Consider the following 17105-nt stretch of genomic DNA (forward strand, 5'->3'; position numbering starts at 1 on the left):
ATAGGACTAAGGTTTAATATGTACTTTGAATTTGCATTTGTTTTTGTTCGCGTTTACATTAGCATTTCCGTAAGTTAAGTATGAAAGTAAGTATAATTAAATGGTAGAATTTGTCTTAAGTAGGGTCGGCCGTTCATCATTTAACCATTAGTAGGTAGTTATTGTAGGTATTAGTAGGGTTCGAATTAGCCTGTTAAACTTGTAAAACTATTAAAATCTACCGTTCCGCTATAATAATGGGGACGTTAGGACGATTGATACCGAAGTCGCCTTTATATGGCATTAGGCGTAAATTGGTGCGGAGATTAGCGCCTCCACTTTAATAGACCGCGAGCCAGGAACAGATTTCTATGATCAATCGCCTCCCGGGCGATAACTGGTTAGTGGTTAACGGCTATATAATATATATATTATATATAATGAACCCGGATGGACGTCGCTCCGTTGGTGGGTAGAGGAATTACAGCCACCGAAACACGTAAAAAAACCGGTCAAGAGCGAGTTCGTTTTACTCGCGCACCGAGGGTTCCGTACAATATACGTACGTATATTTTATTTGAAAAAAACGTGTATTTATGTAATCTCGTAGAAATTTCAGGTGTAATAAACACACGTAAAGTTGGTTAAATTGCAAACTGAAATCGGTAACTGAAAAGGTTTTTTGTTAATTAAAAAAAAAGTTACCAAGATAGAGGTTTGATTATATATTTCCTGTAAAATTTATTGTAATGTTTGGTATTGGTATTCGCGGGCTTGGTTTCCGCAACTCGACGTCATAATTTGCGCCTATTTTGCGTGATGTGATTATTGTAATGTTAAATATTATGTGAAAATTCCATAATTTTGCCCCCTCTTTATATTGGCCATTTTCCATTTTTTATTAAAAATAAATATTAAAATAATACTTTTAATGTCTGGGTTAGTGTTTTTCATAACCATTCCAAATTTCAAATCGATAGCTTAAGTGGTTCTCGAGATATTTAGCGATGTGACAGACAGACAGACGGACGGACGGACAGAGTCGCACCATAAGGGTCCCTTTTGTACCTTTTTGTACAGAACCCTAAAAAGCAGTCATCGCCTCCCGTTTGATACTTTGTCAGATGATATTGTGATTTAAAAAATCGTCAGCCGGTTGTAACGCGGTGGAAAGAACGTCAACTGGTCGCATGAACATGTAAAAAATAAGCGCTTTACCTTTTTATGACAGTGATAACAAAATCATGAAACTTTGCATGTAGCATTTCATAAGGCATTTCAATAAACGGATTACGAATTATGCGGACATAAGTGGTAATGTCCATGTAACCAGCTGACGGTTTTTCCACCGCGATACAACCGGCTGGCGGTTTGTTATATTTTAAATAGCATCTAAACTATTATTTAACACATTATCACTCGAGAGGCGATGACTGAAAACTTTTTTTTTACATGTTCATGTCATCAACTGACGGTCTCACCGCGATACAAACGGCTGATTATTTTTTTAATTCATGATAGCATCTAAACTATCAAAATATCAAATCATTTATTTGCTAGAATACAATCAAGTGGATGTTGTCAAATACATTTCAAAGAACAGTGTATTCAGCCAGTTAAACTTAATCTGATGTGTACTACATTATACTAAATTTAATAAATATGCGGCATATGGTTAAAATATTCCTTTAAGAGTAAAAAGCATTTTGTGTTTGTTCGCAAGGCTGTTTTTAATTGCAATCATCTGATAAAGTATCGGCCGGGAGGCGCTGACTGACGATATATGCTCCTGACCCGCGGTCTACAAGGTTCAAGACAAGACAAAGCATTTGCAAGGACGCAGCAATGTTATAATTAAATAACAAAATAAAACTAGGTAGGTTCTGTAGGTACACACATTAAAACAATCATAATACCTACATAATAATTATTTATTCATAAAGATTTAGGCACAGGGCACTGCCTCAGTTCGTGTCAGTCAATTTTATTAGAATTTAAAACTGCATGGGGTAGAGCTCGTCCCAGACTTTCAGCTGGTTCTCGTGCAGCTTCTGGTGTACGGAGAACTGTCGGTCCACCTTCAGGTACTTCCTGTCCTCAGGCTTCATGGCGGGCCAATGCAGCGAGGACAGCTCCGGCAACTCGCCTTTACGAGGGTTCGGGTCGCTGTGGGTAGATAATCAAATGTTTTACCTTACAATAAGCTATATGAAACATAATTATGTTAGTGGTATTATATTATAAAGGATTCACACAGGCGTCGAAAGAAAGAAGGCTGCGCAAGGCGCCTCGCAAGAGCCAGTGTGGCACTGCAGAGCCGGATATTGCTTCTGGCCTGAGGGTTGCCACACCGAAATCGGTGCTATATGTATCGCGCCTGTATGTTTCCGCCACAGCAGAAGATGTGGTGGAATATATCCGCAAGAAGATCCGTTACGAGCTGAAAGTATTCCAGCTGCGATCGCGGCATTACGTGCACTTCAGCTCGTTTGTGGTGCGCGTGCCGCGGCCGCTTCTGGAAACCATCGCGCGCGCAGACTTCTGACCGAAAGGTGTGATATTTCGGCGGTTTCGTGGGAATGTGCCGAATCCCGCACCGGAACAGGTGGCGCAACCGAAAACTGCGTCGGCAAAATAATTTTAAGATTTTTATTGTTGTATGTATGTTAGTTTGTAGGGTATGGGCCTTAGTTGCTTGAAAACAAATGATATTTATTTACTTTAATTTAATTATAAGGAAATTGTTAAAAACCGGCCAAGAGCATGTCGGGCCATGCTCAGTGTAGGGTTTCGTTAGACTTTTTCGTTTCGAAAAATAGACTTTTTGCAAATACTCAAAAACAGCATAACCGATAAGATTCGCTATAGGTAGTTTTCCTTGAAAGTCTTTACTAAGCTTTACTTTCGCGATTTTTTCCATATTTCTTGGACCAATAGTTCAAAAGTTAAAGGGGGCGGGGGACCTTCTTTTATTTATTTTAAGACCCGTATTCGTTTTAAAATACCTATTCAACGATACCCCAATTTTAGGATTGAAGTGAAAAAAAAAACATCTCTTTTCGCGTACGGGGAATAAAAATGGAACCCCAAAAAGGGTACTGTACAACCTACATTTTTAAAGGGTCGGCAACGAGCATGTAACAGCACGGGAGTTGCAGGCGTCCATAGGCTACGGTGATCGCTTACGCTTGTTTGCCACAAGTGACTGACGTGGTATTAAAAAAAACTAAGTACTTAAGTAGAACGATAACAGTGTAACTCACTATAAAAATACGAGTATGAATCCACAAAAAAATACATACTTGTCATGCTTTATATTACGAGTTCCATGCTCGCTCCATAATATTATATACATGCGTACATTCGCATAATAAAATTTATTATTAGTAGTGTTGGTAGCAATACTCAAAACAATTACGGCAATGACATGTAGTAATAAACATCCGTACAATGTGCTTACCCATGTTTGGCGAAGGTGTACCAGATGGCGGTCATCCGTTCCACTATGACATGGTCCTGCGGCGCGGGCGGCGGCGGCGAGCGCGCCTTGATGGGAGTTCGGAAGTACCTCATGGAGAACAGGTAGATCAAGTCATCGTGGTGCGCCGCGCCTGTAATTAACATTGGGATTAACTAAAACTATACATGTGTATGGTATGGTTAAGCGGGAAAACTGCTTTCATACGCAGCTTCATGCGCCGTGCCGCCGTGTTGGGTTGGTTGGGAGTGTTGGGAACATAGAGAACACATCAGTTATCTGACACTTGGCAGCTGTAGGTACACATAGTAAGAATGCATTTAATTGTTCCCACCCTGTGCGTTTTCACCACGCTAAATGCGTAGCGCTCGCATGCACATAGCGTGCGTAAGTACCTAATTATTTCTTTTTGATTTCTAGTTCAAAGAAGAGGGGGACTGTCTAGCCATTCGCACCAAACTCGTGCATTATATGTACAGTTATCGTTCGGCATCATGCTTCATAAATCCCTTCTTGAATGAACATGAAATGATGTATAAACCCGTCTCCCATGGCTTGAGAACTCACCGGCTGGCTTGCCAGTGAGCGGATCCTCGTAGAAGCTGTTGTTGCCAATGTAACTGAAGACGCTGTACCATACGGGCTGCGGTGAGTGCCGACACATCAAGTTCGCCATCCTGCAACAAAACATTTTATTAAAATATACACACTATCATTAAAATTAACGGCTTTAGCCTATTAATTCGGTAGTCGGTAGTGACCCTGCCTACGAAGCAGGAGGTCCCGATATTTGTGAAGTTATGGATGTTTTCTATGTATTAATTTATCTAAATCTATATCTATATATCGTCGTCTTTTACCCAAAACACAAGGCTAATTCAGCTTACTGTGGGAATAGGTCTATTTATGTAATATGGTCCCATACCATAATATAAAAAAATATATCGTAGGTCACATGCACTGAATCTTAATTTTAAATGATTCAATACGCCCAGACGAGGTCCAAGAATGTTAACTCCTCTGTCTCGAGCGGCTATCAATCGAATACATAACCAAAAGCCTGTGAAATTTCACTAATGTTACTATATTAAGCACATAAATCTTATAACGTAAGACCAATCATAAGTTTATACTACGCATACCTGTGCACATTAAGTCCAATCCAGCTGTCCCCATACAACTTCCCAAGTGCTTTATTACTCTCAGGGGTGTCTGCAACTGGTTTTCCGTTTAGGTACGCCTCCTTGAGACGGCGGCTGGCCGCTGCGGAGTTCTTCTCGGGGAGAGCAAAGGAAATCGGCGCTATTGTCTCCCATTCAGCATTCATACGATCAAGCCGTGTTTTGTTTCTTGTGACACCTGTTGAGAAATAATAATGTTGCCGCAGTTAGCTATAGGTAGATATAAGCTTATCTCGCTATGGTAATGGCGAAAATCGGGTTGAAAGGTTTCGTTGGCCTAGGCTAGGTTTTTATGCTTTAGGTACTTCTTTTGCAAAATATGACATTATCAGTCCATTAAGTTAACTGCTAGAGTCTTTAATGTAAGTGTAACTTACTGAATGCCTTCCAGTAAAACTCGTCCTCAGTTTGGCTGATGAGCAGCGGCACTGCGTGCATGTGACCCTTGCGTACTGCCTCATCTGGCTGCACGGCGAGGAAGCGTGGCTGGCCTACGTCCGGTTCCACTACAGGGTTCCAGAAACTTATGGCATCGTAGGCGGATTCCTGGAATGAAACAACAAATAAAAAAGTAGGTATTGATAGTAGTATACTGAACTAAGCAATTCAATAGAACCGTTGGGATTAGGATAATAACACGTGAACTTACATCCCAGAATCCTTCAAGTGAGTTGCCTATTTCCTGCCAGGACTTGGTTTTCAGACAGTCGACAATGGCTCGCGAAGAGTTGGTAGGACAATTGAGGATCTCTGCCTGCTTTTGCGCTAAATGCATTTGGTGCGAGGGTAGTGGTACCTTACCCATGGGGGAGGCGGACATGGCAATACCTCGATGGAACAATCCTGGAAACATCATAGAAAAATATTAATTAGATGTTTTGTTATCAGCCAAATGAGAGGATTTAACTCAGAGATTACCTACATTGGATCGGCGTCTCTTGGAGATCTCTAATCTAACGACTGACTCAACTTTTGTTTGCTTGGATAAAATAATATCAATAAGAGGCAGGTACCCTTAGACATTGAAGAAATCATGTGTAACATGACACTAATGGATCCAGCACTGCATCCAGCGATGGTGACCTTTCCCGGGTCACCGCCGAACGCAGCAATATTTCGTTTTACCCAACGAAGCGCCGACACTTGGTCCTTGTAACCGTTGTTGCCAGGTGCTACTGCGTCGCCAGTGCTCAGGAAACCTGAAAAAATAAGGGTTTGAAATGGAAAAACCATATCATCCCTATGAGGCCAGGGCCCACCGACCAATAGTTTAAAGTTAAGACAAAAGGGGGCGAAGTTAAGTGACCGCTTCTCCACATAATCTTAGTCTCCATTTTCCGCTTTGGATATTAACATTATAGAAAATAGTTATTTATACTAGTAGGTCGCCCCGAACTAAGAACTCGCGGTTCGGCAAAAACTATATAGAGTAGATTCATAGACATCTATTTCATTTTCGATGCGATGGAATATAATTTTTAAGAATAAAAACCGACTTCAATGAGGGAGACCTGTGAAAGAAAGATTATTGTTGATTTTGTATTTCATTAAATTAAATTAAAAAGACTGGTAAAATACCCGCAATAGGGTATTCGACTATATTTAAAACAAATTATTTCACACCATGCATGAAATAATATTAAAACCGGACAAGTGCGAGTCGGACTCGCCCATCGAGGGTTCCGTACTTTTTAGTATTTGTTGTTACAGCGGCAACAGAAATACATCATCTGTGAAAATTTCAACTGTCTAGCTATCTCGGTTCATGAGATACAGCCTGGTGACAGACGGACGGACGGACAGCGGAGTCTTAGTAATAGGGTCCCGTTTTACCTTCTGGGTACGGAACCCTAAAAATGGCTATAAGTTTGCTTAAAAGAGTTGAGAAGTACCCTCAATTCCTCATGGAATCCATCATCAAAACTCAAGCTTGACAAAAATGTATCTTGAAAACCTAACTGCTTCACAAACATGCGAAGAGAACAAAGTGCCAAACTACCTATGCGGCGTTGAAGAGTTCCATTCAGCAGTGCCGCTTTATCAAATGTCACTTCTACAAATGTAAATGCTTGATTTGATGATGAAAATACTAAGATCACTATATATCTGCCTTTAACATTTGAGGAGTTCCCTAGATGCCACATGGACCCCATCGTCAAAACTCAAACTTGACAAAAATTTGTCTTAAAAATCTAATTTGCTTTACAAACACAGCGAAAAGGACAAATCGCCAAACGTGAACTATGCGTCGTTGAAGGAGTTCCATTCTGATCATCATCAGCAGTTCCACTTCATCAAATGTCACTTTTAAATGTAAATGCTTGATTTGTTAATGAAAATACAATAATCACTATATGTAGGTATGCTCTTCACATTTGAAGAGTTCCCTCGATTCCCCATGGGTCCCATCAGCAGAACTGAGTTTTGACAAAAACGGGACCAAACTATATTATATAAATTTAAGCAAAAAAATAATTTTCAAAATCGGTTCAGAAATGACCGAGTTATGAAGTAACAAACATTGATAACCCCGAATTGATAACCTCCTCCTTTTGAAATCTTGAAGTCGGTTAAAAAATGAAAATGGCTGCCGTTTCCCGCATACCCTCCACAATTAACCAGATAACTGTCCACCTAATCTATCTATGTACGGTCAAGGAAATTGATTCTTGAGCAGTTTATGGTTCATTTTACATTGGACAGTTCTTATCATAAGTATTAACAACCAAATTTACTTGAACCGTAAATTGCTGAAGAATCAGTTTCCTTGACCGTACCTACACTAAGACGTGACTACGCATACTTTTTTGCCGGAGAGGTGAACTGTATAACAAGACCCTGCACAAATAGATTTTGGGCCTTTTAGACGATCTAGCTCCATAACCCCGATCGTGCTCATGTTAGACAGAACTTTAAATAAAATATAGTTAACAAAATATAATGCCCTCAACTTACAATTAAATTACAACAAATTTACTAAAGTTATCGAGGAACAAACTATCCTCTTACAGTTCAGCCAAAAAACATCGAAATTCCGGGACGTGCCCCTAGCCAGCCAGGTATTCCAAGTTGAATGTAGAACTCTTCGCGCTTCACTTTTTTGTTCGATTGAGCACAGCATTCCCCTTCATTTGTTTTTTTTTTATTATTGTAAGACTTGCACGAAGGGGCAAAGCTATGGTTAATATTACAATACATTGTGTAAAAATATTTTCCATAATGTCTATATCCAGAGAGGAAAAAGAAGGTCTACTTTTGTAGGTATATGGAAGCGGTCGTCCACTATCCTCTTAACAATGCGTGCGTTTACCCCTAAGATACCTTAAGACATCTTACCTTGCCTTACCTTTATACAGGTACTTCTTTCTTTTATTCAGGTAGGTACTTCTTTTGGTCTGAGGCCTCAAAATTCAGCAATGCAATGAGTTCTTGCCACAAATACACAATACATTAAATTTATTGACCATAAATAAATTGTTAATAAATATTGTGGTTACCAAGAGAGGCCAGTCGGTAGTTGATGGTAACCAAGACGATGTCTCTATCAAGCAGGTAGTCAGGCCCAAAGAGGTCGGAGCGTCCCGTCATCGAGTAGAAGCCTCCCGGGTGGATGAAAAATATGACTGGTAGCTTACAGGAACTGGAAACAGGCACAACCAGATTAACAGTTCAACTCAGGAAAGCTATGGCCTAGCCTAGCTAGCGGAATAATCGCTTCAATGAATCCATAAAAAACCGGTCAAGCGCGAGTTCCGTTTTACTCGCACACCGAGAGTTCCGTACAAACTTTGAATTATCTCGTGTAACTATAAAGGCGTAAGACTTTTGATCAGATATACTAATTATAATTGTGTACAGCGCCATCTAGCGGCAAATTGTCTAACTATTGTGTGCCCTGTAATGCACGTGTATGTTGGATTTTCTATCATGAGAACCGATTTCAAACATTATTCTTTTATTTGAAAAAAGGTGTTTTTAATGTAATCTCATAGAAATTTCAAACACACGTAAAGTTAGTAAAATTGCAAACTAAATTCGGGAATGTTTATTGTTAATTATAAAAAAGTTATCAAGATTGAGGTCTTATAGATATTTTTCTGTAAAATTTATTGCAATATTAATATTATGTAAAAAAGTCTTCGGTAAACTTCGGAGATAAAGAGAGGGGGGGGGGGGGGGCGGTATTTATTTTTCACATTTTCCTTCATAAATCAATTTTTTTCCATCACAAAAATTTTTTATTCTGAAATGGCCAATATGAGCTCATTCAAATGATACCCCACTTGACCTAGTCACTAGACTTTGAAATTTTTATAAAGGTTTATATTGAACATTTCTCATAGTTATAAAAAAAAAATACTTTCAATGTGTCTGCGTTAGCATTTCTCATAACTATTCCAAATTTGAAATCTCTTCTCTTTATTTCACTCGAGATATTTAACGATGTAACAGACAGACGGACGGACAGACTCGCATCATAAGGGTTCCTTTTGTAACTTTTTGGTACGGAACCCTAATAAACTATGTTCTATAAAGAAAGGCACGAACCTTTGGTAAGAAGATAGTGTTCTTTATTACCTGTTGTTCTCTGGAGTGTATACATTGATCCGGAGACAGTCCTCGTCGACGTAGTACTCGCCGGGTTCGACGGGCAATGGGCATGCCGGTCCGTCTGCGCTGGCATCTACTTCTGATAGGTATGTCGTCATATCGACTGGGGGCTGCGAAAGCAAGGTTAAATTATAAGAGGGGTTTCATGGCAAAGGAAAAGGGGATTGACGGGGTTATTGGCGAGTGTTCTTCCTGGGCATTATGCCTAGGTATGTATTGCGTATAATCCCATCTTACAGTTTTTATTTTGTACATTGTAAAGTCATTGATGGTGACACAGTCTTACAACAACAAAAAATCCACACCTTGCGTATTGTTAAGCAGTCTACTCCCATACGCTACAGTATGTGAAGAATAGAATAGGATAAGTAGTGGATAGGTGTCTCATGCGTGACGTCATTGTAGGAAAAAAGTGAATAATAAAAGTATTCTTATCGGTTAGGCGAATTGTTATTTATCTACATATAAAGATTTTCTATAAACAATCTATAAGGACTACGTTACCTGCATACTTAGCCTACCTATTTTATTTCAACTGAATTAATAACGGAGTTTACCAAGAAAATTAGACGGAGCGCTAGCCCCAGAAAAAAGTAGTATTAATTTGAAGATTACTATACCATCTATAGTATTTTTTATGTTACTACGTTTCTTGACACCTGGCAGCTATTCAGCCGGCGATAGAGGTAAGTAAGTAAGTAAGTAAGGAAAGTAAATATCTACACTTTATTGCACCAAAAAAAAATCAATAATATAATTATGTAAATAAAGGTAGCCACAGGCGGTCTTATCGCTGTGAGCAGACTACCTTAAGGTACCAGGAAATAAAGAACATATAACTTTAGAAACAGGTAGTGTACGAATAAATTACAGGAATAAGAAGATTACACAGTACAAATTAAATCAGATATATGCACAGCGGCGCACTACGGAAGAGACAAGTAATTATTCGTCCGAAGGTTTTTAAAGCTATGAAGAGTTTTAGCACACCTGATGTCTAACGGTAGGCTATTCCACAGCCGAATAGCTCGAAACGTGAATGAGTCATTACAACATTTCGTAGCAGGAAGGGGAACGAGTAGGTATTTCAGTGAAGGTCTGACGGAGGAAAGATAACTAAAACGCTTTAAGGTATGAAGGAGTAGCGGGGCTGTAAAAATGCTATAGAGAAGAGCTATAAAGTGAAAATTACGTCGAAGACAGTCACTTGGGCTGGGCACGAAAGTTAGAAATGTGGCCAAATTTACGCAGGCCACACATAATCTGATACAAAGGCATTCAAGTTTATTAAGCTGGTCTTCATTGCGATCCAGATAAGAGGTGTCGGCATAATCTAATATAGGCATAAGAATTAGTATTTGTCTTTCATTAAGAAAGTCTACCATAAGAAGAGATTATGATAGCGCAATTTTGGTGGCAAAAGGCAAGAAGTTACGAAGTCGGCGAACCCATGCATTGAGGCAAACATCCTCCTGCTTACCTCGCTAATCTGAGGAATCCAAGATAAAGTGCAGTCTATTATGAACCCGAGATTTTTACCTGTTTTTAGAATGGAATGTGGACATCATCAAATCTTATGGAAGGAAGCACAGAAAAATCAATCGAAGAAATAGATTTGGAACTACCTACAAATACAAGATAAGAAGAATTTAGAAGTCCGTAACGCCTACTCCAATCCAAACTGTAGCCCAAAGTCACGATTTACGGAGTTGGTAATCATATGTAGATCGCTAATGGTACCTTGAGAGTAAATTTGAAGGTCATCGGCATAAAGGTGGTATGAGGATGAGATATTACTCAATTGAATTTATAAAAAAGAAGAGGAGCCAACACGCCACCCTGCGGAACACCGGCCAGAGGTCTGAGTTGCCAGCCATCAAAAAGGTTGTAAATCTACACTGACTACCACTACCGCAGGAGAACAAACCTGGAATCGTAGCTCTCCGACTGGCGGTTGCGCGTAGCGGATGCCGCGGTAGGCCTGGAAGCGGCGCCCGAGCCGCGAGTCCATCCACGAGCCGCGGACCGCACCCGCTGGCGTCACGGTCACGGGGCCGGGGGCCGGGGGCTTGGTGGGACACGCGGGCTCGGTCTTAGAAGAGGCTGGAAAATATTGCATAACATTGAACAAGGGAATGGAAATTCGAAATATACAGGTTGTTTATTTAGTCACCCGCAATAATTTACGGGCTGATTATATAGGTCATACTGAACATCTTTTACTATGGGACCAACTCAGAAATTGTGAAAATAAATTTACTCTCCCATAGAAAATGTCAAGGTTACGCAGCTAAAATTTTTTCGCGATTTTGGAACTGGTCCCATAGTAAAAGTTGCTCAGTATGACCCCGTAAATTATTGCAGGTGACTAATAAACACCCTGTATAGGTATAATACCTAATCCAATATCAATAAATCATATAAAATAATAATAAGACTGCCCATTGTTTAAACACTTGTAGGTAAATAATGAAAACAAAGATTTATTGTTTAACCTCTAAAGAAGGTACTAAGTGTAGCGAGTATACAAAAATATATCTGAACTGTTATGTATATATATATATAATAATATATTAACACAACACAACTTCTAATTTAGTTATCATACGAGTATAACTTTTGTTGCATAAAAAACAACAATGTAGAGATGGCAGAAGTACTTAATGCCGGGTGTGTAATGCTTAATATAATTGTAAAAAAACTAGCATACATTTGTTATAATACCATTCAATACATGTATTATTATAAGATAATAATAAATTAAAAATGTAAATAAAATATTAAGAAAATAATAAACAAAAATGAATAATAATACCTACGTTTATTTTGTTTTATTGTGATTTCATCTAAGCTGTCATTGATATGATGCCAATTGTAATATAATTTTTAAGTATTATGTAGACTATCATGTTTTATAATGACTTTTATAATATTATATTTTGGAATAACGTACAATTATATAACATCTTTTGTCATATTGAATTTAATGATAACGTAAAGTTTTTCATAATTTTAACAAGTAGTACGCAGGCCGTTAAATTAAGAACAGATTATCGTCTACCTAACCCAACTATCGTAGTTACCATTCTTTCAGAACAGGCCAAACGGGGGCTATGATTAAGTATCATGTACATTACAAGCTTAAGGGACTAAGGGAGTACCTTCGAGCTTCGCAGCGGTTTGTGTCTTTTTGCTAAGAATAGAAGATTTTTTTGCAATAATTCACAAACGGCTGGACCGATCATGTTCGCTTTAGTTTTAATTGAAAGTATTTATTAAGGGGTTCCCCGCGGTTTTCATCGATTTTTGACTAGTTTTGAGTCGTTACTTCTTCATTTGCACTTTAGATAGAATTATAAGACAAATAGCTATGGGTTCTTCAATCTTTTATCTCCAGTCTAGTCTGCCGGATTTTGAATGAAATGAACACTTTTTTCGTTACTAGATTGCTGTGCCGGATTTTAAATGTACGAAATCTACACATTTGGGTTCGTCTTTGACGTCTCTAAAAACTGATGGTCAGAGATATTAAACTAATTGACACAAAAGTTATGGCCAGTTAACCAGTTTTTTTGGCCTAAAATTGTTTAACTTTGATGCCAAATATCACGAAGACAGTGGACTTTAAAGTAAATATGGTTGCTGTTAATACGATAAGCTACAAAAAACATTAGAAAACTAAGGGATTCAGGTTGATGGTCATTGGCGTTAGAGATCCCTTTAAGCTTTTGTTTTACGGTTTTTTTCATATTTTTGGACCCATGGTTAGAGGACCCATGGGAAAAAACAGGTTTTTAGGGTTCCGTACCGAAAAGGTACAAAAGGAACCCTTATGTTGAGACTCTTTCCGTCCGTCCGTCTGTATGTCTGTCACATCGCTAAATATCTCGAGTACCACTTAATCTATCGATTTGAATTTTGGAATAGTTATGAAAAACGCTAACCCAGACACATTGAAAGTATTCCGTTGGCAGGCACATTGATTGAAATTATTATTTTTTATTTTAACTATGGGAAATGCCCAGTATGAAGAGGGGGAGATAATTTTTTTAGTAGTGGAAAAAAAAAATATGAAGGAAAATGTGAAAAAAAAAAATACCATTCCCCTTTATTTCCGAAGTTTAACGAAGATAAACTTACATAATATTAACATAATTTTTTGGCGACAATTTCATTTTTGGTACATACTTTTATCGCTGACTGTACTTTTTTTTTCCGCAGGCAATAAAAGTTATATAGTCTTTGATTTAGCAATATTCGCACGATCTTACACGACACGACTCTATCCTATAGCTTGAAATGACGCTGACCGGGTCGTGTAGACGCAGCCTGCGGCTGTATTAATTGGCTGTTTGCGTTTGTCTTAGTGGATACATGTTTTTAAAAAGTAAAAAACAATACGGTAAAAACTTTCCCGTCCGCTAAAACACGACAATAATCGTTTGATTTTTTTTAATTTGAGTTTGACCATAACGAAGAACTTCCCGTACTGCTTTTGCTACAACAAGGTGAACATTTCCGAGCATATTGGAGAAAAAATATAATCAGACCTCTGTCTTGATAACTTTATTTATTTATTTACAAAAAAAAATTGAATTTTTCATCAACTTTACGTTTGTTTATTTCACTTGAAATTTCTATGAGATTAGGTAGGTACATTAAAGACAACTTTTTTTTAAATAAACGATCAATTTTTGAAATCGGTTCACATGTTAGAGATTCATCTTCGAAAACCTACATACATGCGTCACATCGCGCAAATTAGTTAGACAATTCGCCTTTACATGACGCTGTAGCTGTACACAATTATACTTCTGATCAAAAGTCTTTCGCCTTTATAGTTACACGAGATAATTCAAAGTGTGTACGGAACCCTCGGTGCGCGAGTAAAACGAACTCGCGCTTGACCGATTTTCCGACCTTTTGGGGGGATTATTTCCGAAAATATTAACTTTATCACAAAATAATTTTTGGAGATCCTTATTCGTTTTGAAAAGAAAAGATATATCCAACGAGATTCCCCACACTTGCCCCACACTATTGGATCAAAGCACAAAATAAATAAAATTAAAAAAACATTTTATATGGGAGGTACCCTAAAACATATTTTTGTAGTTTTTATGCATGATATATGTATTCATGCCAAATTCCAGCTTTCTAGCACTAACGATCACGGAACAAGGCCACGGACGGACGACGGACATGGCGAATCTATAAGGGTTTCTTTTCTAGGTGACTAATTACGAAACACTAAAGTACCCTAATACCATCATTGAAAAGCTCAAGGAACGTCGCTTGCGATGGTATGGCCGCTATACTCCGCCGCCCTACAGACCACATGGTAAACGAAGCGTTAAGCCTTCCCACCACGACGCGTCTCCGCGGAAGACCCCCCGCCACCTGGCTGACGACGGACCAGGGAGATCTGAGGGAGGCCGAGATGGACGCAGCAACAGCGCAGGATAGACAAAAATGGAAAAGACAGACAAGGAGAGCTGACCCCTGATGATGGGAAAAAAGATTAGGAGAAGAAGACTAAAGTACCCCAATTATCACCCGTATTATAAAAATACGGATACACCTCATTCACTAATATCGGCTCAGTGCCCAGTTATGATACTACGGAGCGGTATATAACACATGACATTGACACTAACATTCGGGTGAAATTGCAAAAAAAAACTTGGCAAAAGACAACTCCAAATTAAAACAGGGGTGTTTACTGGCCAAGTGACCAAGATGGGACACTATAACAACACCGATTGTCGAATGTGTGGCGACGAGGAAGAGACAGTAAAACACCTAATGTGTGAATGTCACGCCCTCGCCAGACAAAGAATGAAGGACTTTGGAGCGAGCTATCTGGAACCAAAGGAATTTAAAATGCCCCATCATCCGGCATATATAGGGAGATGGTAGAAAAAGCTCTTGAGTAGTTGACGTATCTTTCCTAAGGGGGTAATTATCGAAAATATTGCTATGGGTTGAAGTGTATTCGGAAGGGCCCCCGAAAATCATAACATAAGATAACATACCCGCATATGACCATAGAGCATAGCTTAGCAGTATAATGAAGACCCTTTCCCTTATCGGGTAAGAAACCCATTTTGCATAACACTCAAAACAATTTTTTTTAGAGGAGGCAAACGAGCAGACTGATCACCTGATGGTAAGCGATTACCGCCGCCCACCACACCACACCAGATGGGTTGCAAGTGCGTTGCCGGCATTTAGGATGGGAGTACGCTCTTTTCTTGTAGGTCGTATCGGTCCGGAAATACCGCAGGCGACAGTTCATTATAGAATTTAAATTTGAATTTTAGAATTGTATTAAAATCATGTATGGACAACTGCCTCATAATAATTACAATTAGTAAATATAACTATAGGTAAAAAAACTTAAGTAAGTCACCTGTTGTATGTAGTTGTGACGTGTTCGAATAGACATTTGTTTTGTTTGTGTGTGTCTTTTAAACATGTATTGTCTATTCGAACACGTCACAACTACATACAACAGGTGACTTACTTAAGTTTTTTACCTATACTACGGTTAACAACGCGGTACGGTTACTTGAGACAACTTTTAATTTTATGGGGTTCTAGATCAGCTCCAATATTAATTACCACTTCAGGTTTTTGAAGCTAGGGTTCCTAAAACAAAATGTGAAATACAGTTAGAGCACGTAAACCCTCGATTCGGAGACTGAGGAAGCTGAAGGGTGTAAGTTACGGCCGGGTACATAAAGCCTACCACCAATATCGAAAAATCAAAAATTATTATCTGCCTTATTCTAACGTTCTTCGCATATACGAGCGACAGACAAATAACGATTTTATATTTTTCAATGTTTGCAGCTGGCCCTCTGGTGATCAGTTTTTTTTTTTAATTTATTCAATAATAACCTGAATTTTCGTGGTGTTGATGCGCCAGCGCATAAGCCACTACTGCGCAAAGCAGCAGCAGTTTATGAATCATCTTGCTCACTTGATTATTGTATTACTGTTATTTATTATTAATATAATTGTACCACTATTGACGATGTGATGTGCGCGGCTGCGTTCAGCCCACTGGTCGCGCTGTCTGCGCGCGCTCTATATAAACTAGGGGTGTCTTCCTTCCTTCATGCGAGGATAGTGACTAATTGGAAATGGAAACCGCCAGTCAGTGGGGAACACAAAAGCACGTCAATGAGGTATGACAAGGTACTTCTTCTGGAACCACAATTGACCACACCTGTGATATTACTTTGATATAAATAATAATAAATAAATATTATAGGTCAATATTACACAAATTGACGTCCCACGGTAAGCTCAATTGTGATGTTGTGGGTACTTAGACAACGATATGTTGCCCGCGACTTCGTCCGCGTTGAATCTTATCTTGAACCTTTTACATCTTTAGTAGGTGCAAAATATTTATTAAAATACTAATTTTATAATATCAGTAGCGGCTTTGCATTGATTCAAACTTTCAACACATTCTTAAGTAATTAAGGGGATACATTTTGAAAACTTATTAAGATTTGGTACCCAAAAACGGGACCGTGTAACTAAGACTCCACTGTCGGTCAGTCCGTCCGTCTGACGGTCCCCAGGCTGTAACGCATGAACCGTTATAGCTAGACAGTTGAAATTTTCTGTTGCTGTAAAATGTATTTGTGTTGCTGCTATAATAACAAATACTAAGAACTAAATAAAATGAATATTTAAGTGGGGCTCCCATACAACAAACGTGATTTTTTTTGCCGTTTCTTGCGTAATGGTAATACAGAACCCTTCGTGCGCCCGACTCAAATTTGACCGGTTATTTTTTCTTATACGTCATAAATGTAATCTGATGTGCTAACTTCAAG

General features: G+C 38.7%; 1 protein-coding gene across 1 annotated transcript; it reads right to left on the reverse strand.

Annotated features, from left to right (window-relative positions):
• Positions 1-1892: 1892 nt before the first annotated feature.
• Positions 1893-16333, reverse strand: LOC133516245 (carboxylic ester hydrolase-like). Its single transcript, XM_061849078.1, has 11 exons — positions 16153-16333; positions 11177-11352; positions 9217-9359; positions 8136-8278; positions 5652-5837; positions 5288-5481; positions 5016-5184; positions 4600-4816; positions 4025-4134; positions 3440-3590; positions 1893-2145 (listed from the first exon to the last, which is right to left on the reverse strand). The coding sequence occupies exons 1-11, from the start codon at positions 16223-16225 to the stop codon at positions 1974-1976; spliced, it is 1734 nt and encodes a 577-aa protein (XP_061705062.1). The 5' UTR covers positions 16226-16333; the 3' UTR covers positions 1893-1973.
• Positions 16334-17105: the final 772 nt, after the last annotated feature.

Source organism: Cydia pomonella, chromosome 3 (assembly GCF_033807575.1).
Source record: "Cydia pomonella isolate Wapato2018A chromosome 3, ilCydPomo1, whole genome shotgun sequence".
NCBI classification, from domain to species: domain Eukaryota; kingdom Metazoa; phylum Arthropoda; class Insecta; order Lepidoptera; family Tortricidae; genus Cydia; species Cydia pomonella.

Coding starts and splice junctions, on each gene's coding strand:
- LOC133516245 (XM_061849078.1), bottom strand. CDS start 16,225: ATGATTCATAAACTGCTGCTGCTTTGCGCAGTAGTGGCTTATGCGCTG. Junction 8,279..9,216: donor TACACTCCAGAGAACAACAG/GTAATAAAGAAC, acceptor GCCTGTTTCCAG/TTCCTGTAAGCTACCAGTCA. Junction 5,838..8,135: donor CTACCGACTGGCCTCTCTTG/GTAACCACAATA, acceptor TTATTTTTTCAG/GTTTCCTGAGCACTGGCGAC.